Source organism: Apostichopus japonicus, chromosome 9 (assembly GCF_037975245.1).
Source record: "Apostichopus japonicus isolate 1M-3 chromosome 9, ASM3797524v1, whole genome shotgun sequence".
Classification (NCBI taxonomy): domain Eukaryota; kingdom Metazoa; phylum Echinodermata; class Holothuroidea; order Aspidochirotida; family Stichopodidae; genus Apostichopus; species Apostichopus japonicus.
The window spans coordinates 33,748,344-33,766,626 of record NC_092569.1 but is presented as its reverse complement, the minus strand read 5'-3'; the positions used below and the strand labels follow the sequence as shown (position 1 = coordinate 33,766,626).

The 18,283-nt window shown below is 34.7% G+C and overlaps 2 protein-coding genes across 2 annotated transcripts in view; both read right to left on the bottom strand.

Moving 5' to 3' along the window:
• Positions 1 to 304: 304 nt before the first annotated feature.
• The window catches only part of LOC139973187 (uncharacterized), a 207,771-nt gene continuing 189,792 nt past the window's right edge, over positions 305 to 18,283 (bottom strand). The window contains exons 10-11 of the mRNA XM_071979686.1: positions 2,384 to 2,642; positions 305 to 967 (exon numbers count right to left, since the gene is read on the bottom strand). Coding sequence (XP_071835787.1) covers positions 609 to 967; positions 2,384 to 2,642 — 618 coding nt within the window. The 3' untranslated portion in view covers positions 305 to 608. The remainder of the gene's footprint in view (positions 968 to 2,383; positions 2,643 to 18,283) is intronic.
• Positions 3,202 to 12,165, bottom strand: LOC139973826 (angiopoietin-2-like). The gene is made up of 6 exons (XM_071980699.1): positions 12,036 to 12,165; positions 6,438 to 6,468; positions 5,612 to 5,784; positions 4,976 to 5,240; positions 3,911 to 4,122; positions 3,202 to 3,372 (listed from the first exon to the last, which is right to left on the bottom strand). The coding sequence occupies exons 1-6, from the start codon at positions 12,099 to 12,101 to the stop codon at positions 3,202 to 3,204; spliced, it is 918 nt and encodes a 305-aa protein (XP_071836800.1). The 5' UTR covers positions 12,102 to 12,165.

The following is an 18,283-nucleotide window of genomic DNA, read 5'->3' as shown; positions in this document are numbered from 1 at the left end:
TTATATATATTCATTTGCCTTTGTCGTTTACCTCCATTGCATTAACAATATATATATATATATATATATATATATATATATATATATATATATATATATATATATATATATATATCCATTCAAGTGTATGTTACATTGAATCTTTACACTCCCATCGATGTATGATATAATATGTAGGTGTGTGATCCTAGAAACCACTTTCACGCAATTGTTAATTTCTGACAAACTATTTTTTTTTTGGGGGGGGGGGGGGCTAGGTGAGGGTAAGAATTGAAAACACGAACAGAAAAATGAACATGTTCACTTTGATTTCTGATCTTATTCTTTTGTGAGACTCATACAATAATCAATTGTAAACTATCAAACAACAGTAACCTTGTTAACATTTACAATTTGACATTGATTTCAATAATTGCTATAAATCTTCTCATTCCCTTAAACATGAATTATTTGTCGAATTGCTCTGGTTGGAATATTTGTTGCATTTTCTGCTTTTTTTCTTGTCTTCAGCCCGTCCTGGTTTCCGACACTCGAAGATCTGTATGGATCTCTCCCTACTTTCTAAGTAAAGCATGCACTGTTGGACACTGTGTTATAGGGTGTTTTGTCTACACCGGCCGTATTTTCATATCTGTGTATTGCAGGCTGCATCCATAACTGTTCAAACTATAACTATACCAGAACATGTTCGTTCCTCGAGTAGAGCCGTCGTAGTCTCCGTTGAGGTGAGAAAGAGCGCAATAAGCGCAGTTGTCGCTGCCATCGGGAAAATAATAGCAATAATAACTATAACCGGGACAGTAAGACCGACACTGAGAAGCAGAATAAAAACGTCTACAGTGATAATATTCATAGAACCACCAGGCTCCTCTGTGTCTCTCAGCACAGTCGTAGCTGCTCCATCCATCGTTGTCCTCGTCTTTTGTACTGAATTGTTTATTGTTGCTACCAGACAAACGATCATAGCCTGCAACAAACAAGAAAGAGTAAATGAACCGATCAATTTATAAACTTTGAATGAATCCAACATCGGATACAAGTTAGAGGGCAATGCGTTTTTGTCTTACCAAGATGAAAACGTCAGTTCCGCGTATTTTGTTTTTTGTTTGTTTGCGTGTGTTGAATATTTATGATACAAAGGTAGGTATTTTGTCTTTGCAAGTACGTTATTATACAATTTTGTTTTTGTTTCGTTTTAAATACAATGCCACAATAAGTGCCACATACAAATGGGGAAACTACTCAAAGCAATTGCCAGGGTTTGGTTAGTATGGAGTCGCTAATATCGCTCTTTATTTTACATTTATTTATCGGAATGTATTGGCAATACTATTCATTCATTCTTTTAGTTGATTCTTATTTCCATATAGCCATCTGATTAGTCTCCTATACTATCAAAACTCGAGTTATAGATTTCTTGTGTGTGTCGGTATAAAGTCGTATATTTCTTGAATACTATTATGTGTAATTTAGTTTGCATAACCGAATGTTCATTTCTGTGCTTGTACCACACATGTTAACTTAGGCTTTTTTCGAATCTGGGCCAGGAGGGGTAGGGGAGGTGGGGGGCTGGGCTGTATGAGGTACCTAAATATATCCTTCAAGTTAGGAAAGCAAGGGTATCATTTAAAGATCCAATCCTGAGTAATCAAAGGTCCCTGTTTTACTGGGCATGGCAAGAAGGGTCCGTGTTAATTGTCATCGATTGTTCAATTTTTTACCCGATTTTTATAGCATAATGCAATCTTTAGATTTTTCAACCTGAGCTTCCATGTTGGAGTTTAAACGTAGGTTACACCAGGCACATGAAAGATCATGAGATAAATAAGTTTAAATGAAGAATAGAACTGACATAAAGTGAATTGACTATAAATGTTGTAGCTAATTAGAACATCTACTGTAATAGTCTTAAAGATTGCGTATGACGGTCACTCCTATCACGTTAGGTGCTTGTTACGTACAAACACGGCAAAGAGACCTGTGTTGCCAAGGAACAGCGAATATTATCGTCTGCTTCTTATGTCTATACACATTGTATACAGTCCTGAAAACCTACGTGCATTCCAGCTGTAGTTCAAACGTTTGAAAGAAAATAGGAATGTTTGGAATTGAAAATTGCTGTAAACATTGAACTCATATATCATTTAGCCAGAAATACGGTAGCTATGAGATCAAGACATTAGTTGTTTTAGAATAAACATTTAAAGAGTACTACAAGAATGAATTGCTATAGGGGAGCACGTCACGTGATCCTCCTTGGTTGGCACGTTTCTTTGTGTTGTTGTATTTTTTTTTTGGGGGGGGGGGTCTTCACGCTTTTCGTAATTGACGTAATCGTTCCAGATTTATGTATGCTTCAATGATTAGAACATCAACTACTCACCTGTTCCACTGTATGATCCAATTGATAGTCGATACTTGTCTGCCTCGTTATTAATGCTAAAAGTCGAATAGAGGGCGTAATACGATGATGAAGCGGAATCCCTTAGATCAATACGAAGCTGGTACGTAGTCTGGTTGGTCATAGAATGGATATATTTGTTACCTAGCCAGTGGTCTTGATTTTTATTACCGAAACCGTTCTTGTAGTCCAACCAACCAAGATAAAAGTCAACGGAGGCACTCGATCGTCGCTGGAAAACCTATGAAATGAAGAAAAAAAGGTACTCCAACTGTATAATGCATGACATCCAAAGCCGTAAAGTAGTTAACAAAGAAATGGATATTGTGAAATTTAGATAATTCGCAAGAGTATTTTTTTTCTTTATTTTTTTTCCTAAAATGGTCAAGTTCATCTCAACGAGATCTGCGGTGCATCATTTTGAGGAAAGTAAAGTATAATGTGAGGAAGTTCAAAATTTAAATCATTAAATGTTGCAAAACTCACCGTCCATCCTCCTCCGTTACTTTCCATCTCACAGTAAACTTGAATGCCGCTTGGCCAACCATCAGGGTAAATGGTGTAAACACCATCACTGAGTGTACCGGAAACATAAAGCTCGTAGCAATCTTTTGGGAGTACGCTTGTGCACGTCTCTCCGTCCCCTTCGTAGTTTGGATTGCAGTAACATTTACGGACACCGTTCCTCTCAGCACAGGTTGCGTGATCACTACATTGGTAACTCGCCTCTATAATCTGGTTGTTTTGGCAAGTTGATCTTCGTGTACATCCTGAATTGACGTAAAAATCGCCAACCTGTGTTAAGCCAAAAAGAAACAACAAATAAACAAGTTATTGCAGTAACATTTACGGACATCGTTCCTCTCATCACAGGTTGCGTCATCACTACACTGGTAACTCTCATCTATAAGACGGTTGTTCCTACAAGTTGAATTTCGTGTACATCTTGAATTGATGTAAAACGTGCCCTCCTAATTTAAGATATTCAGAGAAAAAAAAAATAGTAAACAAATTATTTGTCACAAATTTTCACAGTGAAATGAACAGGATGTCAACAATGGATGACCAATGTTAAACAAGTTTTATGGGTTTTTTTTTAAACCAACTCCGATGTAGGGGGCCTATGGATCCGCTATCAAGAACAAAGGTAGTCGTCAAATGTTGCATTCAACGGCTTATTGCGACTTAACATTAGGCCTACAATTAGTTGTAACCGCAAGACTATGGTATGAAGTATCCATGAATTTTGTTTTTGGTTTATAAGGGGATGCAAACTCGTATGTCTTATCTTCCTGATTAATGTAATACGTTCCTGACTGACAGTTTTGCCAGAACTGGCGACGGAGGTGGGGTTTATGCCCCTTTCCCAACCGCGATGTGAGCGCTACTCGGTTATCTGTAAATGTAATGTGATAATCAACAAGTTTAAATAATAGAAGATTTTCTTCTAATGATATGGACAATGAAGTAAGAGTAAAGCTTAAAAAGTCCTGAAAGAACCGTACTGACCCCTAATACACTTCCTTTTTCATCAACGAAGCAGTTGCATTGGTTGAGAGGGATGCATTGTCCTTGCTCTCTCAGATAATCGCCGACGCAAACACATTGCTCTGATTCTGTGCGAGAGGTAGCCGAGATGCAAGTATCGAGGTCTTCACAAGTCCTCTCACATGTCTCATTGCTAAATATCTCATTAGCTGGACACCATTCAATTTTTAATTCTAGACAACAGGAAAGGGAAAAAATGGTGAATAAAAGTAACCTGATACAGACACAACGAATATGACAAGTGCCAAAGAAAATGTTTTTTTAATTACTTCAATAATTGGCTGTCAGAAGGTTAAAGGAAAGTAACACACTTTCAGAAGCAGTTCGAATGACTTCAGAACATTTTAAATCACGCAGTGACCGCTCCTTTGTCACATTTATATTAATAGTTATTGAACATTACGAGATTACACCCCATAATTTGTTGTACAACTGAAGCCAGATAGTCATAGCTTTTGTTACAGGGTTTCTCTCAATGAAAGTATACTGCTCTCTGACAAAAAAGACAATTAATAGAAACTTCCAAATTTCGTTTGCGTTGGTTGTGCTGATGAAACTGGGGGACGTAACTGTATTCAGTGTAAGCGTTCTGTTGTACAAACGGTACATACGATTCCTTGGTCAGAGACAAGGTTAGTGTTGAGTACAAGGCAGTCTTGTAGTGAGTTCGTAATCACACTTTAACTTATGGAGGCATTTTGGAAATATAGTATAGATACTAATGCAAGATTAAGTATTTACACACGCGCTTTGAGCCTGTACTCACAATCACATGGTCAAACTGTTATCGCTACTGTATGCATTGTATCGTCATTGTACTCGCTGATTTACTATATGTATACTTGTACGATATGTATTGTAGCAGTTTCTTCAAACTAAGAAAAGATAATTGACAAGTTAAGTCTACCTCCAAAAGATCAATTCGTTCTTAGAATACACCTTTCAGTTTATGCACGTTTACTTTTGACATAAATGATATTCTTATTATTTGGCTTTATATTGAATAAGAATGTAAAAGACACTTACCATCTGATATTAGGAATTTACCTAAACTTGATATATAATATTTCCCCCATTCATCTGAGATACGAAAATCGTCGTATGTGACATAGTAAGTTTCTCCAGCAACGTTCTCAAAGTCCATTCTCAGTTGGTACCGCTTTTGATTTGTTAAGTAGGCAATTTTCTCATTTCCGATCCAGAACTCACTCCCTAGAAAGCCAAATCCATTTCTGAAGTCTTTCCAACTTCTATTAACATTTACAGAATCCAATCTTCTTCGCTGTAATACCTACAACGAATATCAAAAAGTTAAGCGTTAACCGGGACGTGATTAAATATGTATATTCGTTCCCTTAGGCTGCAATGCGATTTGTTGCTAAAAATTATTACACAGAAATAAGAATTTATATTTCTAACTTCAGTTTATAGTGTGTGGGCTAGAAGTTTACTGTTTTCTTGGAAGAAGAACTACACTGTTCTTAAATTTTAAAATATATAACATTGATTTAAACACTAGCTTCAATAACAATTATCAAGATTCTATTTGAAATAACGACTTTTATTACACCGCTATACATTACTATATGCAAAATTGTAAAAAAGGAATTTTTTACATATCTATTTCAAGTTGAAAAGGAAACAACAAGTAATCGGCCATACCGTCCAACCACCAGTATCAAGATCATTATCACAGTAAGCCTCAAACGGTTCCGGATGGCCATCTGGTTTAATAAGGTACACTCCAGATGTATTGTGGGTAGAGGAACAAGCATTCGATACTTCTTTGCAATCTCTCGGATACGCAGGTTGTTGAAAAACAAAGTATGAAGAACCTGTATGGAAAGTAAAACAAAGTTAACATTTTATTGGGACTGAAAAATCATTTCAGTTAACGAAAGTATTGCCTTAGATTCTCAGCCAATTGTAAGAGAACTAGTTTCGTTACATAAGAGTTAAGGTTATACATCAGTTTAAATGCCAACTATTACTCAACTGCAATATAGGAGAATATTTCGCGACTAAAATTATATACGGTAATCGTTATTGAATTCTCAGATGTAACTGTTTTGAATCATTAGCTTTGATTAGTTTTCAGCCTGCAATAAAATATTCAAAGACCAAATAACTTGAATTTAGTTTTCATCAAACTTCCGTAGTTATCAGTCTTATCCAAGTGAGATCAAAAGACTCATGAAGACAGTCCAATCCCATTTTTTTGAGCGTACCTGAGAAAATATCGATGTAGCACGTAGGGTGTGAAGAGACCGAAAATACGCGACTCAGAGAAAATCAATCTCATAATAAATGTTCGGAAATGTTGACACGATTGAAAAACACACATTTAGAGCAAACACTATAAAGAGCCAATGTTTTAGCCATTCAGCTGGCCAACTTAGTGTTAACATTTTTAATACATAGCTGATATAACTCACAGAGGTTACTTGTCATAATAAGGTAAGTCGGATGGCATAACTACTACACCTACCTGAAGACCGTACCTCGGCACTGACGATAACCTGCGTAATAAAAGAAGGATCAATTGAATCTGTTCGATCGGAAGAAACAACATTTAGGCAAACTGGTCCGATTTGTTTTAGTTTAAGGCAGTGGTTGTTTCGTTAGTCTTCTACTGAAATTAATATCTAGTCTGCAAGTCAATAAACACAGAACTGAACTTCATATTACCACTTCCATCCAGGAAATATTAGATTAATGGCATTTTCCGGGATTAGATATGTAAGCTAACGTAAAAGAACAAAGGCAATAGCCGGATGCTTCCTTAATTAAACTTAGTTGCGCATTCCAGACAGATGTTCTTTGTTCAAGTGATATTTTGACAGAACATTTCAGACATGATATGTAACGCATTTGTGTTTAACAGTCCTTTATTAAACGGGCGGATCTTTTATATCGTCCCAGCTATTCTTGTTGGAATATGATTACCGTGTCTTGATTATTACTTAGCAAATGGTAATTCTGAGATTTAAAAGGTGTCATTTTAAATGTAAGGTAAGTTCTTCGTCACAGACTTGTATATCTTACTAAATAAAAACCTCCATTCAAATTATTAAGGCACGAGATTGAGGGGGATGCATTTGTTGTATTAAACTATAAGGCGTAAAATAGTAAAAACATAGTCTGCGATAATTTTTGTCTTAATTGTTTTTTTCAGTTTCTTGCAAATTTCACAACATTTAAAGTTAAAATGTATTACAATATAGCAGTACGTTATGAACGAGAGAATATAGGACAACTTAGTTAAACGCTTATTCTACAAATGTATGTGGTATAGAAAAATAATAGAAAACTTAACATTAAATTTGTATTCTATAACATGATAATGATGACAATTGCAAGAGATAAAGAATTTTATCAGAAAATAGACAAACAATAATGAGGAAGATTTCAAAGAAATAAGAAATGTTTTCTTCCTTTCAGACCAAGACATTCAATAAATACAATTATGTAATTGTTTTGCCTTATGTTGTACAATTCGTGGGGTTTAAACTGTTACAGTAAGAATGATCTTTAGCAACTTAACCATTTACATTTTTCTTGTTTGGTAAATTCCGAATACTGATATTTCAGAACAGGCGAGTATATGGGAGTTTAATTGTCATGAAATTATGATGTTATCTGTCAAGACAAAAATATTGTATAGCATTTCCAGGAGATGAAGTGCATTTAGACAACTCTCTGAATAAACAAAAGGAAACGCTTTAGTTCTTTCCTGAAATGTCAACAGTTCTTTGATATAATTTTGTCTCCATCAAATGTTTGATTTTTTTAAAACAACGTCTGCAGACGGGTCATCTTGTCATTATAGCGTTAACGCGTTTATAATGTCAAGAGTTACTTTATCACGGTTTGGAGAAGAATATGTTCCTTTGATACAAGAATATCAAATCCCCTTTAACTTAAGTCATGAAAAATAAAATCAATAGAATCGAAATAATTACGAATTTTGATATTAGCTTCCCTGGTGGTACACTATGTACCATTGTTACAAAGAGATTGACGCGGTCAAAGGCGAATATTTTGGGATATAGCCAAATTAGCTTTTTTATGCCGATAACGCTTTTGAGGAAGCAATGACTTAGACTGTGTGAGACGTTATACTGTTCTATCTGCATTTATCATTGTGTTTATCGCAGTAATTTGATTGTCACAAGTCGTGTTTTTCTTGAATATGTTGCTCGTTCGAACGATAGCCACAAAATATCATATGGAGGAATTTAATTAGGTATCTTTCAACAAATCAGTGAATCGAAAGTGTTTCAAGCGAATTATTACCATGGATGGAGTTGTTAAGTGTTATGATATACTTTCTAGTTTTTCTAGCATGTGCTAGTAAAGCGACATTTAGATACAGTGTAACAGATTTGATGAATTTGTTTAATTTTTTAAAGTCTATTTTCCATATTGTTTGAGGCATAGGAAAATTTTCCTTTTGTATACCGAATTAGTTTATATGTTACTTTAAAACGACAAACGAACGTTCAGATTAGTACTCCACCGACCAGCCACATGGTAACATGACGGGAATGTGTGAGTCGGGTGGGAGGGTGTAATGACGGCCAGCGAGATGGGTTGGGTGTGGGTGAACGTCGGTGACTACGCCTCTCACATTTGTATTTACCATATGTATAAAACCTTCAAAGTCTTAACACGATAAACTAGCTCGTTGTATTCCAAAGTTTGGAGAAAAATTATTGCAGATTGTCATTAAAATGTTGTTAAACTGGATTATGTAGAAAGTAGGTTGTTCTCGATTAAAATGAAATGAAATTTACTTGTCGGTGGAAATTGTCTCTCTGCAATTATGTTGTCTCACTTGTTCCTGCATTGATGTTACTGTTACAGATTATATCCCAATTTGAATTTAAGAAAGAAAAAAAAGAATGTATGAATGAATTTTCATTTAGTGTTGAACATTAAAATTATTTTAGGACAAACAAGCAGAATAAAAATAAGGTTTTTTTTTATTGTTAAACATGGTTTCGGCATTGAAACGTCCCTTTGCAGTTATTTTATGTCCTTTGATTTATTTTCATGATTGGTGAAAATGTACATTTGCTTGTCAAACTATGTCCAGAATATGGCTTATGTTTTTAACTTTAACCCCCCCCCCAAAAAAAAAACTATAAAAATTAACTTTTAGACAAGGCATTTATGTAGATTTTAAAACAATTTTCTTTGTATTACTCGTAGTTTGACTTGATTTCAAACTTACTTAAAAATGGTCTTGTTAGGAGTTTTATATTGTGTCTGATTTTATACAAAGAGGCTAACTATTATGCGCTTTTATCCACATTTAGCCTTCACATTGATTCGTTTTAATGGTTGGTTTTGAAATTTAAAGGGTATAAACGAGAGATCCAACACTAGCTTACATCTAAATTGTTATAATTATATTTATTCGAAGGATTGGAATAAATTAATTCAAATAGTACAAAAATGGCAAATGATAAGATAAAAGAAACATCAGTTATAAAACAACTTATACGTATAAGTAACGTCTATGGCATTTGAAATCGACTTTCTTTCTTTTTGTTTTCTTCCAGTTTATTTGATTGAATATCATGTTCGTGTCACAGTAGTTATTTTTTTTTCAGTAATGCTTTTACATTACTACTAGTTGTTATTATCATCGCCAAAATCGATTCCACTTACTAGACTAACGTTTTAGAACATTTTATAATAGCGCGACACGTGAGTAAGTGATAGATAGTTAAACATGTCGCACAAATTTGACAAACAATACTTGATAGGTATTTCATTTTAACTCATAAGAATTAGAACAGACATAAGAATAGGATACTGATCATATGTGTATTTAGAAGAAAGTAAATTCTTTGTTTAATATTTAAATTGATTTATTGAATGAATGCAATACGAGCACCCTTTTTTTTTAAATATAGATCTTCGGTTTGGTAACGATATATCATAAATTCAGATTTAAGTTTGCCGTTCTAAATGTATTTCGTCATTTCGATTCCCCCTTACATTGGTATTGTAATACGACATTATATCTGAGTTGCTGTCACGCAGTTACTTTTGGTTAAGCTATATTACTTCTCTTTAAAACTCAATTATTGAGGAAGTACATATACTCTCTAGTTTGAAATCTATCTAATTTAACTGTCACTTCAAAATGCAGGCGATATAGATTTTTTTTTTTACAAACTTCATCATGTCTTAAAGTTTTTCTACTCGTATATCTAGTATCTTTGCGAATGTGCGGTCAAACGGTTCTATTAATCAATATCAAATATAATCTAAATTTTGTTTACTAGAAGCAACTAACAATATAGATGAGAAAAGAAACACTGAATCAGGAAATCACCGTTGGCTAGACACTAAAATCGCCAGAGACATCTCTTATGATCTTTCGTGAAAGCAATTTAAAGTCATATAGTAGTGTCTGAAAATAGACGTAGCACTCACAAAAGGTAATTGTCAATGTTTGGGCTTTGTAGCAGTCTTTTTTTCTTTGCTAATTTTGTACTGCAATAAACTTGAGTAACCTAAGTTTATGATATTCAGCAATAATCCCGTCCATATGTTTATATTTATATCACATTGTTAAATTTCTTTAAAGTTAGATTGACATGTAAACCATTTAGTTTTAATGTTTATCAACCTTGTTTCCTTGAATATGTGTTTAAAAAGAATGATCATATAACATATAACAAATATCGTTATTGTTTGTTGCAGACTGTTTGCCAAACATAGCTACATAAATAATGACATCTAAACAATTGATATCTATGAGCATGTGAAGGATGTAACCATATCGGCGCTCTTTATACATTTTCGAGCTGCAAAATTTCGCGTTTATATGATAGTTCACTGCAGCGATATCACCAAACTTAAACTGAAAATGTCTTCAAATTTGATTACAAAGAATGGAACCTTCCACTTTTTTAAAGTTAAGATATCATAATAAAAGAATGTACCATATCATTATAGTTGTATTCACAGTAGCTATAATACTGTTTACTATTTGAATTATAGGCTAACTTAACTATCTTTGTACTGGTATTTTGACATTGAAATGTTGTCTTTGTTTTTAGATTATCAAACGTCAATGTTGCTTTAAACTTGAATACCGACAACTTGAAAAAGGACAATGAATAACATAACTGCTCGGAAATCATATCAAAATAACAGAGCCGACAAGGGAAGTTGCTTTTGTACAGATTAGACTCAAGTTATACGTTATACGTATACAGTTTATGTAAAAATAGCAAAGCCTTTATAAAACATCTGTTCAACTTTAGACTGCATAGGAGAATATTGTATATTACCCATACAAAGAGTAAAGCTCTGTTTCGATAGGGGAATCGCATGATTGCATTTATAAAAAAAAAATATTTGAAATTATGAATCTTGAAATAACTGAGTGTTACTGTTTCGAATTTAGTTATTATTCTAGAAGAGAGAAGAATGGCATATGGAGCATGAATTTAAACTAAAATTAAAAAAAATGTGAATCAAAGCTCAATAATTTGTAAGATGTAATGAAGGATTGTTGTAACGTGTTGGTATACGGTTAAACAGTGGGGTTGGATATTTGAGGGGAACCTTGTGCGCTGACGTTATGTACATGATATTGGAAAGCTGTATACTCGAAATATGAAAAAGTATATTTTTACCTGGCCACATCACGAAACGTTATTGATTAAAAATTGGTGCGTAACAAAAAAATTTGAGATGTATAATTGGCTTTTATTCTTAAAATTGTACATGGAAGCACTTTTTAAAGAAGAAAGTTGTTATGTATATATTATTAAGTTAGAACGTTATGTTTTAAGGCGAAACACAGTTGTCCTTTAGCGAAGTTGAAAATACTCAGTATTTAAATTGAAGGCTTTCTTACTGAATGTCATTAAGTATTTTAATCCGTGTTTACCTATTTCGTTTGAGATGCTAACACTCAGTTTGTCTTAACATTTAACTTTAATAAGATTGGCGCAGCAGCACATTGTTGCGACTTAGCTTTCAAAACTTGAAACAGTCAGAAGATATTCAATAGAGTCATATATTTTTTTTAAACAAATTAAAAAATTAAAATACTTACCATTTCTGTTCCAAACAAGTTCCAAATCGTCAAAACAGTTAAACAAACTTTGAAAAAAATCTCCATGATTTCGGGTTTGAAGAAATGCCACGCTGAAATATATTCGATGAAGGGCAAGATGACAAATGACACAGAGTACCCATTTAGGGGTTACCAACACCTCATTGGAATGACCGTAGTAGTATGGATGTCCATTAATGCCATCGTTTTATTTGAAACATGATTAGTTGAACAGCTTATACAAAACGTACTGCGCATATAGAGTATTCGTAGGCTTGTATGTAAAGAAGACTATTCGACATGCGCAATCCAACTTTATATTATGTACAGCTATCTATATCCTGAGATTTTAGTCAATAGTACAGTAAGCTTCAGTTGCATCATGTTGAATTGTCCTTGCTCCAATAAAACCATTTAAACCACGTATTGCATAGCTAACGAATAGCGTGTCTCTAGTTCCAAGGACAGCAATGGTATTGCAAATTCAATAACTGTTAATATATTTTAGCTTTTTGGTCGCTTTTAATGCATATTATATTTAGCATGGTTCATGTTCAAGGGTTTTGTAGTGGTGTGTTAAACAACGTTCAGGCTACCTAGTCGATAAAAAGAGTCAGAATGCTGATTTTGCTGATTGTGGTTAAGATGTCATTTCGATATTCAGTTAGCTACGTTAGCTACGTTACAACGCTTTTTTTTGGCAGGAAAAAAATCAAGAAGTGTCGACTGGATGAATGGAAGTGTTATTGAACTACTTGGACTAGTCAGCACTTTATAACATGCATGAACTGGTACACTGTATCGTGTAAACAGTGAAATGTAATGTATGAGTTATACTACACTATCAATCATGCAAGGAATAATCTACAATTTTTAAACTGTTTGAAATAGTTTACACTTTACGCACTGTATGATGTAGTATTTAAGTTAAACACTACATTAACTAGTCTACACTATACAATTTATGATCTAGTCTACAATAAGCACACTGTATGAACTAGTTTACACTATATTCAAGGTATGATCTGATCTATACTATACAAACTATATAAACTATACCCGATGTGAACTATAGTGTACACTTTACACACTGTATTGGCTAGTCTACACTATATGGAAGGTATTACCTAGTCCACACTACACTACACACTGTATGAAATAGACTTCACTATATTCAAGGTATGATATAGTATATACTATACACACTGCACGAATTATACACAATGTGAACTATAGTCTACACTTTACGCTCTGTATGAACTAGTCGTAAGTATACACATTGTATGAATTATGTATACTCTATACACACCGTATGAACAAGCATATACCATACACTATGTATGCATTACGGTGTACAATATACACATTATATGGACTCTTCTACACCATACAAATGTATGAACTAATATATAGTGCATCTACACATTATCACCAATAACACACTATAGGGTTTTCTTTTTCCATTTTTTTTCATCATGTTGGACACATCTCTAAAAGATGTGGTAATCAAAATAGCCCTAATTGTGCACCAAACCCACCACCTGCTCCCAACAAGGAAGTATTGTTCATACAGTATACCGCTGCAAAACAATTCGAAACGGTGTTAAATATATATTTGTATACATTCTCATATATCTATCTATCTATATATATATATATATATATATATATATATATATATATATATATATATATATATATATATATATATATATATATATATATATATATATATATTTGTGTACAAATATCTTATTAACACCGTTTCGAATAGTTGTGAAGCGGCATACTGTATGAACAATACTTCCTTGTTTTATACTGCCTACGTCACATCCTGTTTGCGGGATCGAGTATTCTCACATCTCATTGCAATGTCGGCTGTTTTATTGGACGAGGACTTTTAAGTGAACTATAGGATTTACATCCATATCTTCTTTATACGTTTGGTACATATGGTACATTCATATCATAATTTGCTTGGACATAAACCTTTTATATATTGAAAGGCGTAGCTATAGGTAGTTCAAGCAGTTAATATATCCCTGGCCAGCATTTCTCAGGAGAGTCCTGAGGGTTGGTTCCCAACAGTATTAGCCAACGGATGACAACTGCCCGTGATGTTCTAGCAATAATGATTAAATGAGTACCAGCATGCCTACACCAAAGTATTATTTCGGTGACAGTGGCGTAGCCAGGGGTAGATGGAATGTACACTCTCCCCCATTCACACAGGACTTGCGGTGTGAAAATTGGGATGGCAAAGAAATTTGACAAAAGAATAAATAGCTATGATATATGATATTGGATAGGCTAGCTAATTTTACAGCACGGTGTGATCTGCTAATCAGGTTTCTCTCTTTAGATATAGTCTCCTTAGAAAGATATTTACCTCGACAAGTTAACTTCGAGTCAGTTATTGATACTTCTAGACAAAGTTCCGTGAGTCGTACGGCACTGGATTGTCGTATTTAATATAAGATCACTGGGAAAGGAGATAAATGTGTATACCTACCTACCAGTATTAATATGTATTTGTAAATGTTTGATATCGTTTATATAAACAAGGCCGGGGCCATTGGGACCACGGGAGAAGTACTTGCCCTGTCCCCAAAGTTTCTTGCAATAGTTAGCATTTTATAAAGCACCTTAATGTAGTTCAAATAATGGTAATGATAGTATCATATTGCTTCTAAGATCTCTGACACTACTTACCGTAGGCCCCGCACATTAAGCCCGTCCTTGTACGGACGTCAGAACAATTTTGTGTGTCTTAAGGCCCAGTCACATCTCACCGGATTGCACGAACGGACAAGAGTCCGCGCGAAAAACAGTCATCCGGTTATTTCCGTTGGCAAAAGTTGTCGCGCATACATCTGGGGATTGCAACGTACCGGAAGTTCAACGGTGAAACGGATTACAAACGTACAAGGGACGGACAGCAATGGACGAACAACGGAAAACAACGGAAGAACAACGAACGTACTAACGAACATCAACGGATAGTAACGAAATTACAACGGACAATTAACGGATAAAGAAAATACAAAACGTAGGAGTACCGGAAAGTAACGGACATACCGGACTAGTAACGGAGAAGAAACGGTCTAAAACCTGGGCCTCCGGAGTGCCTTGATATCAGGGGGCATCCTCATGAAGTTGATGAAAGATTTTGGTCTTCCATTCGCAGCTACTGCGTTAGTTGGTCATAAAGACTAAACTGCCGTCTTCTCTGTGGACCAAGCCAGGCCCTAGACCAGCATTTACGCCGAGCACGTCTCTTCCGTCTCTTCTTGACTTGTTCATAGTTCTTGATATTGGCTTCAATGATAAGCATCTGCGCTTGTAAAACTGACACTGTGGTGTGAAGCTTAATCTTTCTGAAGGGTCCATGATGTAGGTGTTGACGGTAGAGGTTATAGGAGCAGAATGAGGCGTGGAAGGCTGGGAGTGGACAAGGTGGAAGTACGCTGCATCTCCGTTCTATGTCCGTCTGTTATACTTTTCTGGCCTGAGTTCTTCCGTTTCTTCCGTGTAACGTACGTTACCTATCTGTTCATTGTCAGTTCTATTCCTTTACACTTCCGTTATTTCTACGTTAGTGTCCGTCGAATATACGGTATAGGTACTGTACTTCTACGTTTCATCCGTTCTTTGTCCGTTAATGATCCGGTGAGCAATAGCAATAACCAAAGACGAACGGAGAAATACAGTATGCCAAACGCATACAGAACGAACAAAACGCATGAAAAACTGATAAAACGGAAGCTTAACGGAGTAGTAACGAATTAATAACGGAGACTTTTTTCGGTGGATGTCAGTTCCAAGTTTTGTGCATGTTCAAAATCGACGCCGGACAAACCGGACCTCACCGTTAATGAAACGTAGACGGACGGAGGAGAACCGCAGACTAAACGGACACTACCGTACATCAACGGAGTGCCATTTTTTGTCTTTGTTCCCTCTCCGTTATTGCAATCCGGTGAGATGTGACTGGGACTTTAAATTTGAATTGCCTATCATAGTACAGGCTGTATTTGTTATGCAAAATGATATCAATACAAGCGTCAACTCAAAACTGGTTGACATTTTGGGATACGGTGGTAGTAAGAATTGGAACGTTTCGATAAAAGTCGATTTTTTTTGTCATGCCCTACATTAAGTTTTGAGCGCATTCAGTAGGAATGTTAAAAAAAAAGAGAAGCATGAACCAAATTTTGGAAGTATTCCTCCTTATTTCTGGAGTGACTATAGTTGGAAGAAAAGAAAACAGGATTTCCCATGTGAGCTGTCCTTTTTCGGGCGCGGAACAGAAACTATGATAGTGCTGTTTTGTCTGTAATTTACACTTTACTCTGAAATATTAATTCTTTTAGACCTCCCCTTTGAATAGTGTATAGCCGAATTTCGACACGTAAAAGAAACATATTTCCCAATTTTTTGGGTAAAAGTTGACATCATATTTAACCAATTATTTCATGCGACAAAAATTCAACCGTTGAGAAATTGCAGAGTTGACAGAAATTTCGAACAAACTAACTTCAGTAAATAAGTTTTACAATAAATCTCAAGAATTATCTAGTTGTTTTGTAAAGTACCCGTCAGAAGAAAATGAGAAATGCAATACTTGATACAATCATTGTCTATTTTACAAATTTAACAAAGTTTGCTAAAATTAAAAGTTTATCTCGTCATTTATTTAAATTACGTCATTATTAAACATTTTATATTAAATTTTGGCTAATAGAGGGCAGCAGAGCTGGCGAAAGAAGAGGAAGTATGGAAAGTTCAAGAGGCTATAAAACAAGCCGAGAAAGCAGAAGATTTGTAATTTGTTCCCATTTAATTAAACCAAATGTGACCAAAGACATCAGACATTAATTAGCTTTTATAAGTTTTTGAATATCATATTTTTTATTTTGGTTGCCAACAATATGTCAAAAAATAGAAGAAGCAGAAGATGGGATTCCGTCTTAATTGAGAAAAATATCCTTAAATAAGAAGATATCCTCAGAAAATGTTTTCAATGAAATAAAATAGAACCAAGGGTTGCTGAAATCTAACCGGAGTGCTCTATAGCTATTGTAGGTTGTCACATGGTGCCATATTTCACCCTGAAGACTGTAAGAATAATTACAATTTTCGTGATGATAGAAGTTATCTTAATACCATACTCATATACTTTGCAAGACAGTAGTAGAGGAAATACTAATAAAATGTTTGGGACAGGAAAGAAAGTAAAGTTAGATCATTTTCTACCTTTTTCTTTTATTCATAACTGTTTTCCATGCTTTGTTTAAAATTAGCCAACACGGATTGTGACCTGAATAAAGTTGAAAACATTCTGAAACGGTTAAAAAGGACATATTTTTATTTCCATGATACTTTGAAATAATGCTTTATGTTGATAGGAATGCTTTGTTAATATGATTGACCTCGAATCAGGAAGCAAGAGAAATGAGAAGGAAACCAAAATTAAAATGTTCAAAAACATTGGTTTCCATTTCACAGTTCCTAAACTTGTTTGATCCTTTAGTTGTACTTATTTGACTTTTTTGCAAACGTTGTGCATTTTTTCTTTTTTATTCATCTATCATGTTTAATTGAATTGAATGTCAAACCTTTTTTACAGCAACATAGATAGTGGTGAAATACGATGATAGCTCATTAGAAACCAGACAATCTGCTACGGGTATCAAGTGGGGTAACGATGATGACTTCTTTACAACAGTTAGTGTCTGAAAGACTGTGGCAAAGATAGCTACTTACCATGAGGGCAACCTTTTGCAAAGCTACTTGTTGTATTGTTGATTGTATGTGATTGGATGACGACTCTCCATATTGGTAAACACAAGACTAAATGAACAAGAATTGATCGTTATTACATTAGCCTCATTTATAGACATAAAACCATTTTATTCTGGTATTTTACAGGATTGGGAGAAAATGCAAGCACTGATAGTTAAGACTGGAAAGGAAGTCTTGAAAAGACGAGTCATGGAAACTGACCCAAATAAAATACGTCCTGAGACAGCTACCGATGTGAAAAACATCCTGTCTGCCTTTGACTTGGAACAAGTCCGTGATGTCAGTGCTGGGGCTGCTATATTCTTTGCATGGGTGAGTTTCGTGTCCTGCATTGTTGTGTAAGAGCAATTTGCCTTACATCAAGTTTGTTCCAAGGCATAGTTTCATTACAATGTAGCTATTTGGCTTAAACATTCAAATGTCAGTCCATAAATGTGTGTTCA